The 15,896-nt window shown below is 33.8% G+C and overlaps 2 protein-coding genes across 2 annotated transcripts; one reads left to right on the top strand and one right to left on the bottom strand.

The window, feature by feature from the left end:
- Positions 1 to 3,581: 3,581 nt before the first annotated feature.
- On the bottom strand, positions 3,582 to 6,570 carry TRIADDRAFT_38086 (expressed hypothetical protein). The gene is made up of 5 exons (XM_002115185.1): positions 6,549 to 6,570; positions 6,026 to 6,161; positions 4,879 to 4,966; positions 4,240 to 4,393; positions 3,582 to 4,100 (listed from the first exon to the last, which is right to left on the bottom strand). Exons 2-5 carry the CDS (start codon positions 6,138 to 6,140, stop codon positions 3,759 to 3,761), a joined length of 699 nt encoding a protein of 232 aa, XP_002115221.1. The 5' UTR covers positions 6,141 to 6,161; positions 6,549 to 6,570; the 3' UTR covers positions 3,582 to 3,758.
- A 6,027-nt stretch (positions 6,571 to 12,597) lies between these two features.
- TRIADDRAFT_29114 (uncharacterized protein) lies at positions 12,598 to 14,199 on the top strand (the record flags this gene model as incomplete). Its single annotated transcript, XM_002115314.1, has 8 exons — positions 12,598 to 12,705; positions 12,816 to 12,875; positions 12,944 to 13,008; positions 13,278 to 13,386; positions 13,462 to 13,500; positions 13,601 to 13,806; positions 13,890 to 14,026; positions 14,102 to 14,199. Coding segments are annotated over 8 exons (822 nt in total), but the record flags the coding sequence as incomplete, so codon positions are not given.
- Positions 14,200 to 15,896: the final 1,697 nt, after the last annotated feature.

Genomic DNA, 15,896 nt, shown 5'->3' with positions numbered 1-15,896 from the left:
CATTGAAATGCTGCTTTTGAACAGTAGGTGACTTGAACTCCTTAATACTTCTAACGGTCAGCTTTCAAATCGGTCTCGTACCACTCGTAACGCACCCAACCGGACCGTATCGGATCGGTACCATATCGGGCCGTTCTGTACTGGTACTACAGTAACTAGGAACTGGACTGCACGTCTAGCCGTTATGATCGTACTGTACTGTATGCTGCACCCAGTACTGGGTGCAGCATACAGTGCAGCAGTAGTGTTGACGTGTTGTGCTATGTTTACATTTACTGTACACCTTCAGGAGAGGATAGTTTAAATTTCCCGCAACTCTTGGATCTCTACTGTAGCCATGCTGTAGACTAGTGTAGTGCAACTTTCTTCTTTTTTTACGCGTATTTACGACGAAACCCGCAATCGATCCAGCTCGCTCAATTCTACTCCAATCGCATTTCTTGAGAGCAATAATGAGAATAATCGTTATAGATAGATATACTGTATTATTAAACTCGACATCTCATAAGTACCGCATACGGATATACTCATATAATATAAAATAAACCGGCTATATTAAATACATGATAAGTTTATGCCTAACTGAATGTGTTAATAAATCTTATCGACGTTTAAACCGCCTTATTTAATACCTGATAAGTTAATGCCTAGCTAAATGTGTTAGCGTATCTTGTCAAGATTTAAACCGGCCTTATTGAATACCTTTATATCTCACTAAATATATTAATGTGTCCCAGTGACATTTAAAATTTCCCATATTGAATAATTGACAAGCTTATATCTAATGGACAATATCAACGTGTCTTACAAACATTTAGCTACATCATTAGCGATATTGTAGACTTTTATAACGTTAATTCAACATAGCTTTGATTAAGTCTTTCTGGTATACGTAAATGCATACGCTATCAAAAAGCACCAGTAGGAGAGATTTTATCTATAAATTCGAAGTATAATTCGGTAGAAAATAATTTCATCTACTTTATTTAGCGAATATATAAATCAAAATATTGTATCTATAAATATACATCGATTAGTATACAGTACAGTATATACACATAAATAGACCTAAATACTCTAATAGTCATCTTTCTGTTTACTTATTTTCTCTCGCTCATAAAGATTAATGCTGTTATCTAGAAGTTATAGTAGATCTAACCTGACTTATTCAATACTAGTTAATAATTTCATGCTCGCTAAAATATTCACTTATCTTAGTTTTGACATTAGATACAGGAATATTATAGATTTTTAAAATGGAATATACTATATAATAACATTGAATAACTCTTATTTATGTAAATGAAAGTACAATCAAAAAATATTAAAATAGGATCCAATCTGTAAATTTGAAATATAGTTTTATCTAAAACATTTTACCTATTTCATTTAGTGAATATGGTATATAGACCTAAATGTTCTTGAAATAATTAATATACAGTATGCTAATCTTCTCTTAGTCATAAAACTACTATTCTTATTGGTATGCTATAAAAGTTCTAATCTCGTAGTAATCGCTTGCTATGAATCATTTAAAATGACATTATCGGATAAATTAGCTTAATTCAAGTTATAGAAGTCATCAACATTAGCTTATTAAATACATCGAGTACTAGCTCAACTAATAAGACTTTACGCTTACGTAAAGGCTCTCAAATAGAATTATTTACAAACAAATAACAAAGTAAATAAGCAACAACTATAACTTTTGCAAATCAGATGAACCGTACTATACTGTAGTTTTCGTCAGGCCAATAGAAGTTTTTTCTTACCTCTATGGTCAGGCCAGTCAGTGTCTCAGGGTGGTTTACAGTACACTATAGTGCAAAGACTTCGCACTGTAACAGATATTATATCACAAGATTGTACTTTGGCATCACGAGCGGTTGCAAGTAAAATAACTTTTACTTGTTGACGCCCTAAAACTGTTATTGCAACGTTTAATCACGGTACGACAGAATAACATAAGAAAAATTAAATCTTAAGTGATAATAAATTTGAAATTTTTACAGTAAAGGAAGCTACTTGCAAAGTTGCAATAGTCAACACAATTTTCGTTTTACTCGAATAAACAGTTACAAGGTTGAATTGTATAGTACGCTCACTATATACGCGTATGTTGCTTGATATCGGAACTACATATTTTTTATTAGATTTATGAATAAATTATAATTATCGATCCTTCAATTACGAGGAATAAACCCGTTAAAAGTAAAGGCTGTAATACGGGTATTCCATCTATCTTTAATGTTAATCTGGCGGTATCTTATTTATTGCACACGAGTTTTCAGTAAAATTCATGCGATGTCTACAAGTGCTATTGATCCTAACCGACTTCAATATTATGGCTGCCTTCTTCTTAGTGGCATATATTTACAGCAAAAAGAATGCATGAAGGCCAAATAATTAACTGACAAAACGCGAGAAATAGCTGAAAAGTGAAAAGATGAAATGATGATTGCGGAAAGTTTACGTAAATATGGTGACATTAAGCGAGTGGAAGGAGATTGTAATAAGACATTGAATATGAAATCAGTTAGTATAAAATTAAGGTATACAGCCGAATATAATCCCTGTGTCGCTAATTCATATGAAGAGATAGGGATATTTACTATGGTCATCCGTAAGCAAGGTGACAGGGTGTAAGGACATAATTGGTAATCGAATCTAAATGCAGGCATAGAGTGCATAATCATCATCTGTTATGGAGATGCACGATGGGCAAATTGATAAATACCACAAGTCGATGACTTATATTTACGTTAATATTTGTTAGCAATACAGTAGTACAATAACTGTAATATAAACTAACGTTATGAGTCACAATCTATCGGTTACACGACGGGGTATAGGACTAGACTAGAAATGAAAGAAGAAAAATCTATAGTTCAGCTAATATTATGTCATTATGTAATAGAAGCAGTGGTGTGCGTGTTAGCTCACTGCCTCGAGTTAAAACGGATTATCAGGAATAAAAAGAATTTTGAATCATTAGTGAAGTATGATACTTTAAATGTAAATATAGTAATTGCGAATGATCGTATTCATCACTGACTATCATCATCTTGTATATTTATACAATATCACGTTAAACGTGGCTAGTGTACATTAATTTAAATTGATACCTGATGAAACAGCAGCACTAAATGCCGTACACGTTTTTGCGAGGACATGAATCTGTTAACGGTGTAAACTTATAAATATACGATCAAAAATGTAGGAAATGTTGACCATAAGTGCATTTCGTGCAGCAATTTTGCAATATGATTGAAAATGTAAGGTACCCAAACAAAAAACTTTGAATAACTGCCAACTAAAAAGCAAACAGTTATTATTATGAGTTAGCTGCTTTCTAAACGGCACAGCAAATGCTAATCTTGATGCCTATGGCAATTCTGCATGTTCAGTTATTTCACCTCCTTTCATTATTGAGTGTTAGAATTGTAACTTGGTAATGAACTATAAATCTGTCCGTTATTGTATTTTATTTAGAAATACATCGTCAGTTAAAAAGGCTGGATACAAGTCAAACAGTTTGGCAATATACTATGCTTAGATTAAAATAATTATAACTATTAACTCCTATTCAGTCCAAATTTTTTAGCATCGCACGCTAATAGCAAGACAGTGGATCATCTAGCATCTTTCTACTCTTACATTGAATACTTATTGCGTAATTTAATGCTACTGTAAGACTACTAGGTATCCGGCAAGCCTACAACATCAAGGGTAATCCAACCAAAATCTATTCAAGTGTTTCAGTAATCAATCGACTTTGACAGTCCACTTTTTAAAGTACTACCAAGCTCATAAAGTGTTTTATGTGCTACATCATAATGCGAACCAAGAGCTTCCTTAACTCTGTTATGCCATGCTTCAACTTTTGGCCTATTCTTACCAGCGTAAATACCAATGCCATCAGGTGCGATAAGTTCACCGATAGCCATCAAATCGGCAATTGAGATTTCGTCGCCAGCAATAAATTTGTTGTCTTTGAGAAAGCACTTTTCGAAAACATCTAACGTTTCCTTCAAAGCAGTGATGGCAGCATTTTGTTCCTCTTCACTGACCTCCACCTTGAGGAACATGGGAAGGAAGACCTTGGGATGTATTGAGATATTTAAGAATTCAGTAACATCGCCATTGCCCGTACACCAAGACAATAGGTACACATAATCGATATTATACAAAGTACATTATGTTGTACTAATAAATTCGGATCTATCCCTTTTAACTCACAAACTTCAGCATGACAAGCAGTCCACCCTTCCATCTCGTATTCATGTGATGCCACTGAAGGTATTCATTTATCTTTGCTCTTTTCTTTAAATCGCTTGGATACCAATGATCAGGTGTAGAAAATTTGTCAGTCAAGTAGATGAGAATAGCAACGCTAACAGGTAAACAAAAAAATGAAGCTTTTTTAATTTGGATAGCCATAAATAATGCAACTATTAACAGCATTTATCAAAACTATATATAGTTATCTTCGTAGATGCAATTCCCATACATGATCGACTGATTGCGGTAAGGTGATGTTTGTGAATTATGTAATTTTATACCGGGAGTAACTAATGAACTATACTGAAGCCTATTAAATATAGCATGATTGTGACAACGAATCCTTTGGTTAGTTTATTAATAAAGGGGTCTTTAAAAAGTGGCATATACATTGAGCAGAAAGTAAGGCTTTCAGGAATGTAGCTAAGTGGAAAAGAAATCTAAGATTTTCATCTCTACCGGTTATCTTAAAAATAGATATGAAGAATTATCTTTTGGATAACAGTTGTAGAAGAACCAACAATACTACAAGATCTAAGATTATGTGTTATTAGTGCCGGTAGTGGCAAGTCCTTAAACGCCCTATAGCTTTATTACCTTTCAAATAATTTAAGATCTCCATGAGCAATGGCTGGTACAGTTTGAGTTGGATTAATAGCCTTATACTCGTCTGTACGATGTTCAGCTGCAAATATTTAAATCAAGGTCAAAATTTTTGTTTAGTAATTGATTATTAACCTTTAAGTAAAAAAATGTAATAAATCACACTTTAACACAGGTTATTAATCTATGCTTCTACAGTAAGTGTACAGTATATCGTGTATGGTTAATATCAAATCGTGTGATCAGGATGTCGATATTCTACTACAATAAAACTGTTCTTCAAATTTCAATGTAATTCTATAAACTGAAATGATACTCGACCGACGATGGGTTAGTGTACTCGTATGCTAGATGACGGTGGAGTATAATCGTGCATGACGAAACCGCCATAGTCATCAGTCCTTTAGATTAGAATTTCGATCTGAAAGCTTACCATTGGATCCGTTCATCGCACCATAACAACAGTAAACGATAAAAGAGAGCAAGATAATCTACTACAGACTGCAGACATACTCCTATTTTAATTCACTGTAGTACAACATCACGGTAATTTATCATTCTTATTATTATTATCAATTACATTATCCACGTAACGTGTAAGCAGTAGATCAACTGTTACTACAGTCTTGGTTAGCAAGAAGCAGCAGCTGCCTAGAACCGCTAGGGCGAACAGATTTTTATCTAGCTATACAGTACTATAATATTGCATTATGAGCTGCCAAAGAATATTACCGATCGGGAAGTTGTTGCCACAACTTAAATGCATTAGATTATGAACTACATCGCTATAATTTACTGCATCAGTAAATTCTAAATCAGGGATCTTGAGTCTAATCACTACTGTGTATATTTTACAGGAACAACACAGACGCCAAATACGCGTCCTCGTCTACTGTATATTGTCAATAAGGAGATTGACAACATTTTCCCAGCAAATTCTGTACTGCTCACACTATCATAACTATGATCAATTTTATTGTAATGCAACTAGCACAATTGTCATATCATGTCATTACAGCATGGGGTCTACAAGGTCCAGTCAGTCGTTCACCCTACTGTACTATTGTATTTACTGTCAAAAGACATTGACAATTATTTATTTATTTATCAAGAGATAAAGCAAATCTACGCGTGTTATTACCGGTTAGTAAGTTGATAATTTTAGCTTCATAGGGAATGTTGGTAGCATCCAGGAACATTTGCACAGACCTGCAGGGTTCCGAAACAGGATCAACATAAAAGAGAACTTTATCCATTGTTTTCCGGTTTGTTGGTGTCTAAAAAATGATTGCAAACATTCATGATGTCATGATTAGAGTGTTTTCAGAATCATTCAGGCTCGCATCTCTGTCTCACTATGTCGACTTGATATCAATGAAATGGTAAGTGAATTACTAAGATAAGTGTAGAATACGTCATTACGGCTATACTATTTCAATGCAGCAAATGAGTAAATCCTAAATAAAAGAGTCTTTTAGTAAGCTTACTAGGAGGAGTGTATCAAAGTCCCTCGAGCTAACGTTAACGACTAAGAGTGGAAACACAACGCTTACTACTCAAAAGGTCACTTTATAACAATTTTAGCTACTTATTACCGTCAGATCGATTGAGATAATTGATATAAATGTTAACTAGGTATGGGCTGTCATCAGCCATCAGCTTACCTTTATCAATTCTCCAAGGAAAGATCGCTTAGAATTTTCGCAAATTCTCAACTGCAGCTGGGCGTTGGTTTGATGCAACTTAAGTACTGTACAGTACAGAAGTCATGACCGTACAGTACATGTGGCACGTGACGTACTGTACTGTACACTGTACTGTACTGTACAGTACAGCATGTTTACCTTCGTTTTAGAATTTCGATGAAAAAAATCGACTTCCTTCATTGCAATTAAAATGACTTAATATTATATGTGCTGGTAGATGAAGGTTCATGCTAGTATAAAATCAATACAGTTTTGATATTGATAATAGCATTTAAATAGAATTCTTATATTTTAAAGCGAACGTAAACATGCTGTACAATACAATTCTACTGTATGAAAAATGAAAAATACTGTACAGTTCTGTACTGTACTGTTGTAGATTATAGATTACGTAATATTACACTGGCCATTTTATACCATTTTGTAATATTACACCAGCCATTTCGCAGCACGATGAAAAATAATAATATGCTAATAGCAGGACTAAAAGGCCAATTGGATATGCATAATATCTCAAACTTTATTCTTGTTCTTAATGACGTACACTTTATTAAGATTGCACATCACATCATGACATATTACTCCAAAACCACTTTGTAATAGCAGGACTAAAATGCCAATGGGATATGCATAATATCTTAAACTTTAATCTTTGTTCTTAATGACGTACACTTTATTAAGATTGCACATCACATCATGGCTTATTACTCCAAAACTACTTTGTAATAGCAGGACTAAAAGGCCAATGGGATATGCATAATATCTCAAACTTTATTCTTGTTCTTAATGACGTACACTTTATTAAGATTGCACATCACATCATGACTTATTACTCCAAAACCACTTTGTAATAGCAGGACTAAAAGGCCAATGGGATATGCATAATATCTCAAACTTTATTCTTGTTCTTAATTACGTACACTTTATTAGGATTGCACATCACATCACTACTTGTTACTCCAAAGCCACTTTGTATATACAACAGTTTTAGTATCGGCATCATGTGTAAAAAAAATACAGGATATATGTTTATATACCGTATATATTACTGTTAATGACAGCTTTGCCAACTCTAGAGCATTCTATGTGGGAAACATGAATCGTGTCCAATTCGAGGCTGTAAAGTCCAGTTCCATAGCACGTACAATACAAGGCAGCAAGCTACGATATGACTGTCGTGTACAGCGCCAGCCATGTTACAATCAATAGTCGCAGTTACTGCAAAGAAGAAACGTATTATAAAAGTCATAACATTGGCGACACTGAGTTCAAATTGATTCAATGCAGGCTGTGAAGCATCAGAAACGACTAAAAAGAAAGAGAGCGACGGGAAATGGTCGTTCACTTAACCAAAATGCGAACACCGATCATTTTACGGATCCTTCCAACTGTATTACATGCCTACAACGGTATACTATCCTGTCCGTAATGGACATGCAAATGGGCTGCCTGGTAGCTGTCAATGCTAGGTTGGTTTTATGTTGCATGGTAGACAGTTTCATTGGTAGCGTAGAATAGAATGACTGGGAAAATGATCAGCCTCCATAGTATTTTAGACTAAATGTGCAACTTTATCATTCTAAGTCAACATAAACTGAATTCTTAGCATACAGTAGGCAGTATTCTGTAAGCTCTATATTAAAATCCGCAGGAATTTTCGTACTGTATATACTTGTACTTTTTACCTTACCATTATTTAAGAAGAGATTATTCATCGAATGATGTAATATTACAATTATTATTAGTAAAAGGTACAGTACAGTCGGTCCGCGCAAAGTATAACAAGCGAGGGATTGACTAGTGTGGTGGTGTATTCAAATTTGGCATGTTAAGCTAACTCTGTGTGCATTCTATTAGTGACTAGTCAAGATATACAGTAGGTAGATTTTATTATGAACAGGGTGTCGCCAAGACAAAGAGTCACAAAAAAGAGAGTGTGCAGACTGCAGTTCGGTTCTAAAGAGTTGCAAGAAGTGCACACAAGCCAAGTAAAATACAACATCTCTTTTTTATTATATCATTATTGAGGTAATAAAATTGCGAGTGAGGCTTGTTGCAAGAAGTTATTACAAGCCAAGTGAAATGCAACATCTCTTTTTTATTATACCATTATTGAGGTGTAAAATTGCGAGTGAGGCTTGTTGCAAGAAGTTATTATAAGCTAAGTAAAATGCAACATCTCTTTTTTATTATACCATTATTGAGGTAATAAAATTGAGAGTGAGGCTTGTTGCAAGAAGTTATCACAAGCCAAGTGAAATGCAACATCTCTTTTTTATTATACCATTATTGAGGTGTAAAATTGCGAGTGAGGCTTGTTGCAAGAAGTTATTACAAGCTAAGTAAAATACAACATCTCTTTTTTATTATATCATTATTGAGGTAATAAAATTGAGAGTGAGGCTTGTTGCAAGAAGTTATTACAAGCCAAGTGAAATGCAACATCTCTTTTTTATTATATTATTATTGAGGTAATAAAATTGAGAGTGAGGCTTGTTGCAAGAAGTTATTACAAGCCAAGTGAAATGCAACATCTCTTTTTTGTTATACCATTATTGAGGTGTAAAATTGCGAGTGAGGCTTGTTGCAAGAAGTTATTACAAGCCAAGTGAAATGCAACATCTCTTTTTTATTATACCATTATTGAGGTGTAAAATTGAGAGTGAGGCTTGTTGCAAGAAGTTATTACAAGCTAAGTAAAATGCAACATCTCTTTTTTATTATATCATTATTGAGGTAATACAATTGCGAGTGAGGCTTGTTGCAAGAAGTTATTACAATTCATTAAGTTAATTTAACGTCAGTTTAATTACTCGTTATAAAATATGAAATACTGTAAGGACGCGTATACAGCATATGTTCTACTATACAGTATGTATATCGGTATATACAGTACAGTATACTGTACTGTATGTTCTATATCGCATAGGTACAGTACACTATGTTATATACTTTTCTACATACTGTACTGCACATACAGTACATTGCGTAATATTCAACGGGCAATGTACTGTTGTATACTGTATGCTCGTATATACAACACGGTGATGGCCGACTAAATGAGAGCATACTGTATTCACTGTTTTGTAGTCCATAGACTCCATGAATCCATGGTAGTGGGAGCGCTTTTCGCATCCGGAACGGCAGACCGACATCGAAGAAAAAATGCCTTTCTAAATAAACCTAGAATCCTGGATACACCTGTCGATGGTTCGGTTCGGGTCTAGTACGGACCGAGTTCGCTGAATCAAGTCTACAGTGTAAAACTGTAATTCCGAAATGATGTCTGCTAATACTGCACAAGCGCACTACAACACAGTCGGTAAATTACCTACTCGAGTACAGTACGTTTTGTACAGACACCGTACACAGTACTGTAAAGTACAGTATGGACTATGAGTTACAGTCCTCAGCTATAGTCCTCAGCTACAGTCCTAAGCTACAGTACTTAACTACTTCTTTTACTATGGTACAGTACTGTACAGTACAGTACAATACTGTGTACTGTACAGCGGTCCATTCCGGCTTACTGTACAGTGTACACCGCCTCAATTTGCATATTGACACGCCTGGAAGTGACGTGTGCAGTACAAGTGACAGTTCAGCTGACCAAGTCCACAACAAAAAGGAAGCTAAAGGCTAAAGCCAAGTCCGCTAGCTGTAGTGATTGCTGGAAAACAAACTCCAACGTTGAAATTGAATGATCTATTGGCGATTAGAATTATCGGTAAGTCGAGTACTTTTAATACTGCATCTCTATAGTATTGAAGTTGATTATTAAGACACAGAATACCCTGCAATGACAAATGATGATCAAGAGCGGCACGATCCGATCCGGTGCCGACTCGTTTCAAGGTAGATTGATGTGCTGTTTATTACCAAGCACATGTCTGCTACAAGCCTTGCATGGGTCTACAACAGTAGGCAACATCGTCAATTATTTTAGCTTACAATTAGAAATCAACAGCGTAGCTTGAAATGAAGTAGAGAGCAATGAGCATCTACTGCAGCCTGAGCGACAATTTCAGTCAATGAATAGATGGTAGACTATGGCTAGAAATGCTTATAGTTGTAGTACAGTGGATCACTGACAGTAAGCACCAATTCAAAACTTGCAAAACTGCACTTCTTCGCTTCACTTAACAATAACAAAGAGACAAAATATTACATTAACACAGCTAATTACTACTATACTCGATGCAGTGTTAGAAGAAGATTTTAATTGTAAGCACATTATATCAACTCAAATGTAGAGGTTAGAGCTTTTTCTTGGATAACAATCTACCAGTAAACTACCTGCCTTTAATCATGGATAATCCAACCTTGGACGTCAACATGATCGAGGAACAACATTCACAGGATAACTTTGCTGATGAACTTGTTTGGGCTACTTTCTTGCCTGTTGGTCAAGGATTCTCTAAATGTGGTAACTTTTTATATAGCTATTGAAAAGGCAATAATTTTGATAGTAATAAGGATACTCTACTGCATATTATCTGGACGATAATTGTCGCATACTGTAAACACTGTTTGTAATCCGTATTTCTACTATATATAAACATTGCTATCAATTAAAATGTAAATAACAATAGTAATCAGCATCGACAGTGTATTTTACTATTTTATTACCTGATATTCTCATATAACCACTATTTACAGCTTAACTTAGCACAAATGATTCTGTATATTGTATGCTAATACTGTATAAAGATGTTCATTGGCAGCGCATTCATGATGAAGAAGCTTGTGTCTTAATCATGAAACTTAAAATTCTAAAAATAGAAACTTCAAAGCAAGGTTAACTACAAATCAACTAATAAACATTTTTCCATCAATTAGATTTAATAGAAGATACCAACACCTTTGGTAGGAGTGGATGCGATTTTTGTTTTAGTAGTGATGATGATAAGAATCATCATTACCGTGCGTTTAGCAAGTGTCACTTCAACGTATCCAGGGTAACCTTGAATTACTTTTGTTGTAATCCATCAATTGATGATATACGTGAAAACGCTTAAACAATGCATTATACATATGTATAAATAGATTCACTTACTATCTACCATCTTATTGAATTAGGAAAGGAAAGGCTCAAGTACAGGATATAACACTTTTATACAAGACATGAGGTACTATTCATACTTACTTTTCTTAGATTTTAAAAATTGATTTCCCACTTCCCTGCACGCATATTAATATATTAATGATATTCTGCATAAACCATTGCTTCACAAATAATTCTTGATTTTAAAATTTAGCACTAATGGTACGTTTCTAAATGGAGAAAAGATAGGTTAGAAATCAATATTTTTGATATAATTTATCAATGGACTTGCAATTCAAGTATTTTACTCAGTTTGTACATTAATTGAACCCTAAAGGCTGGCCTTGCTACACTTTCATTTACATTTTAATACGATTCAATAACACAACTACTATAAAAGAAACAGCTAATCTCAAGTGTTGATACTTTGTGATAGGAAAGAATCAAAAGCGTGCCATTATGAACAACGATGTAATTTCTCTTGCTGTTCCAAACAACAAAGGTAATTGATGTCATAGTTAATCAGGATACGTGTTGCTACTGTTGCTACTGTTATCAGTTCACACCTCTTTAACGGTATATATTAGGCAATATTTAATTTTTATCTAATAACGATAAATTTTTTTACGATATTAATTAAGTTTGCAATAATTTTGCTATAATGGTATTTCTTCTTTATTCACATGTTGTAGCTTACGTATTCTATGATATCGCTGTTGCATCTGCTAGTAAGCAGTTTTATCCAAAGGTTTGCATAATTTTTAAATTAAATTGCAATAGGCATTTCAGTTGGTATTCTATGATCTCATGTCATCTCTAAATTTCATACTGTAGGAGTTGACTAAACATTACGATATATCAAGAGAGCTAGGGAGGTAATTGTTTCTATGATTTAGTTTGCTGCTAAAATATGTACATGATAATCAATTTCAAAAGTGCTTTTTAGACCATTTAAAATAATTTCTTTATAGTGGTGCCTGTGGAGTAGTCAAATTAGCTTTCGATAAGAAGTCATGTCAAAAATATGCTGTGAAGATTATTAAGAAAAAGAATTTGTCTTTCACCGGTGGGGTAAGCATTTTACTGACAGTAATGAAATCAGAGCTGATATTCATGGTCATAAGATGTTATTGATGGGACTACATACTGTACTTATATTAACTAAATCTATCAACATTTAGGCTCTAACTTCAACTTCACGACTGATGCAGGAAGTAAAAATATTAAAGAGCTTACACCATGTAAGTCTTATAACTGCTTTCCTGTGACTATTGATAAGTATGATATTGAACGTAACTTTCTATTTCAGCCTTGTATGACTACAGTTGAAGACGTTTTTGACTCGCCGGAAGCACTTTGTATTGTTCTAGAGTTGTACCAACCCTTCCCTCAATACTTTTAAACTTGTATTGCTAAAAGATGATTCTACATGTGTCAATCAAATATTCTTATACGATAATTTCTATGTACTTGTATACATTCTATATCCATATATGTGCGTATGTATATATTCATACGGGTATAGTATATTGATTACGATAATAGCTGTATTTATTTTGCAAAGAATATACTAAAGTAAGGATTTAAATGACAAGCGCACGTTGTTTTGCCCAAATACTGCATTTATTTTCACCGTTTTATAGAGCTGAAGGTGGAGAATTGTTCGATAGGGTTGTAAAATATGGCAAATATGCTGGGGCTCGTGAACAAGAATTTAAAGTTATATTCTATCAATTACTAGAGGCTGTCAAGGTAAATTTTTTATGATCTCTAATGACGTACCTATTACCTCGCCCGCTCATGATATCATTTATACTTGATGTTCAGTACCTACACAAAAACAATATCAGCCATAGAGACCTGAAGGTAGGAGTTATTACTTGAATTATAAAGGTACTTCACGATTGCTAGTTTTCGTGGCAATAAAGTAACGTAGTATATTCTTTCCTATGTTATACGATATTAGCTAGAAAATGTTCTTTTAAAGACCGATGAACCTTACACTTTGGTGAAATTGACTGATTTTGGGCTAGCAAGGATTGTCGGAGATAAATCTCTCATGACATCATACGTAGGTACTCCAACTTATTTGGCTCCGGAGGTCCTAGTAGGAAATCAAAGTTACAATAAAGCGGTCGATTTGTGGAGCTTAGGTGTTGTTTTATATGTATGGTGAGTAATAGACGGTATTATTTCTAAAGACACGGAACTACAAAAAGGTGATTTTAAAATGATACGACGTACCATAAAATTAGTTTGGCAGGCTATCAACCATTTACAGCTTCAGATAGTGAAGTAGAAGATGCTGACACAATTGAAATCTTAAAATCAAAAGTTTTATCTAGACGGTGGTATAGATCACCGGATGAATGGAAGGATGTTTCTGAAGAAGGTAGGAAAATAACGGCTTATTCATTCGTTGTATTTGAATGAAATTTTTTACATTGTTTGATTTGTTACTTTGCAGCCAAAGAGCTAGTTCGTGGATTGATGCAAGTTGAAGCTGCTGACAGGTTATCACTTGATGAAGCATTAGGACACCCTTGGCTAAAAGTAAGTTTCTAAAATCGTTAATCAATGCTTAAGAAGTTTACAACGTGTAGCATACAACTACTGTATACCGTGTGATGGTGTTCTGTACGCTCATATAAGAATTATAATAAACGCTATAATAATAATTCAAATTGTTATAATAAGGATGAGAATGCTTTGGAAATTGCCAAAAATTTAATGTATCCCGATAAATTTCCCAAGGTAACTTAAAACGTTACGGTACTGAGAAACATTATACTTTGCAAATCTCTCCCGTTATGGGATATACATTCATATTTGTGACTTAGTTTGATATGATTTGTGTTTATAGAAGCGATCTGCAGATGATCTAGAAAGTAATACTAATAAGAAGATGACTGCTGGATCACCTAATAAATAAGAAGTAAAACATATCTCTTAGTCGTATATTACAAATTATTCCCGATTCTTTGTATTTCAACCACTATTTGTACGATGTCAAATACGAAATCTAAGTTTCTTAACGTGTATCAAAGAGGTTTTAACTTAAATACATATTCGCAAACATTTTTAATATGAATTCGATGGTTGTACTTTCCTGTTCAAATTACAGCATTTCTTTTACTAAAATCATGTATGACAAAATAGGCTATTTACCTTACAATAGCGTACTGTTTAGAATACTTGTAATACTTTAGGAGTATTGCATATGTGTACATGAATAACAATTACAGCCTATAATTTAGGCTGTAGACTAAAAAAGTACTGCATATGATGATCGCAGCTCTCTACCGTATCAATAGACCTACATGGTACTTTGTATTGATGTATTGATAAATGAAAAGACTTTCGGATAAAAATTGATTTTGAGCTTGCAACTGTATGTAATTGTCATATGAACATCAAGATTAATTATATATGAGCCATTTTAACATGGCGAAGCAACTCAAAGCTTATACGCGTATATATAGAATCTTAGATCGGAGCTCTAGGGATAGCTTGTAACCCTACTATGTATGAAATTTATTAAACTTAAAATCATCCAACCGCTTGCTAAAGATACCTTAAGTTAGTCAAATCTCTAGATTGACGAAAGTACTTCACTTGGAATACAACGATCGGGTTCCTCTGCATATTCTTATAAATGCAATTAACTATATCATTCAACAATACGTATTTTTAACCAGAAACGATAATACTTGATGTTTTACTTAAGATGGACTTTCTTAAATTTATGATAAGGTTTTAATTTCCCAGAAGAGGTAGGATAGAACGAGCTTAGGAATCATATAACTGTCTATCTCGTTTACTGAATAAATTTCATGTCATATCGACTTCATTTATATGCGCAACTCGTAGCTGGAATACATCTATAACGTGTTACTATAATTAATTAATGATTTGTATAGACTTCAACACTTATCATTACATCGATTTCTGAACGCAGTATGATAAATGATTTAAAATATTATTACACTAAAAACGATTTAAAAATTTCCAATGTAATTTAAAAATTCTCAATTAGCAAATAAAAAATATGTGAAATTCATACACTGAAAAAATCTTGCGAATGCTATTGTTTAGTACTCGTTTAAATATTGAAATATCATCAGTTAGGATATTTATCGAGAATTTAGTAGACAACAGTGGAATGACCGATACTTACTGTTACTGTAAATATCTTTAAAAGTTAATTTGTGGAATTCCCTTAATGGTGATATCATCGATGTGTTGTATCATAGTTAACTATA

Source organism: Trichoplax adhaerens, genomic scaffold, assembly GCF_000150275.1.
Source record: "Trichoplax adhaerens TRIADscaffold_10 genomic scaffold, whole genome shotgun sequence".
Lineage (NCBI taxonomy): Eukaryota > Metazoa > Placozoa > Uniplacotomia > Trichoplacea > Trichoplacidae > Trichoplax > Trichoplax adhaerens.
This window is presented reverse-complemented; position numbering and strand designations above follow the sequence as displayed.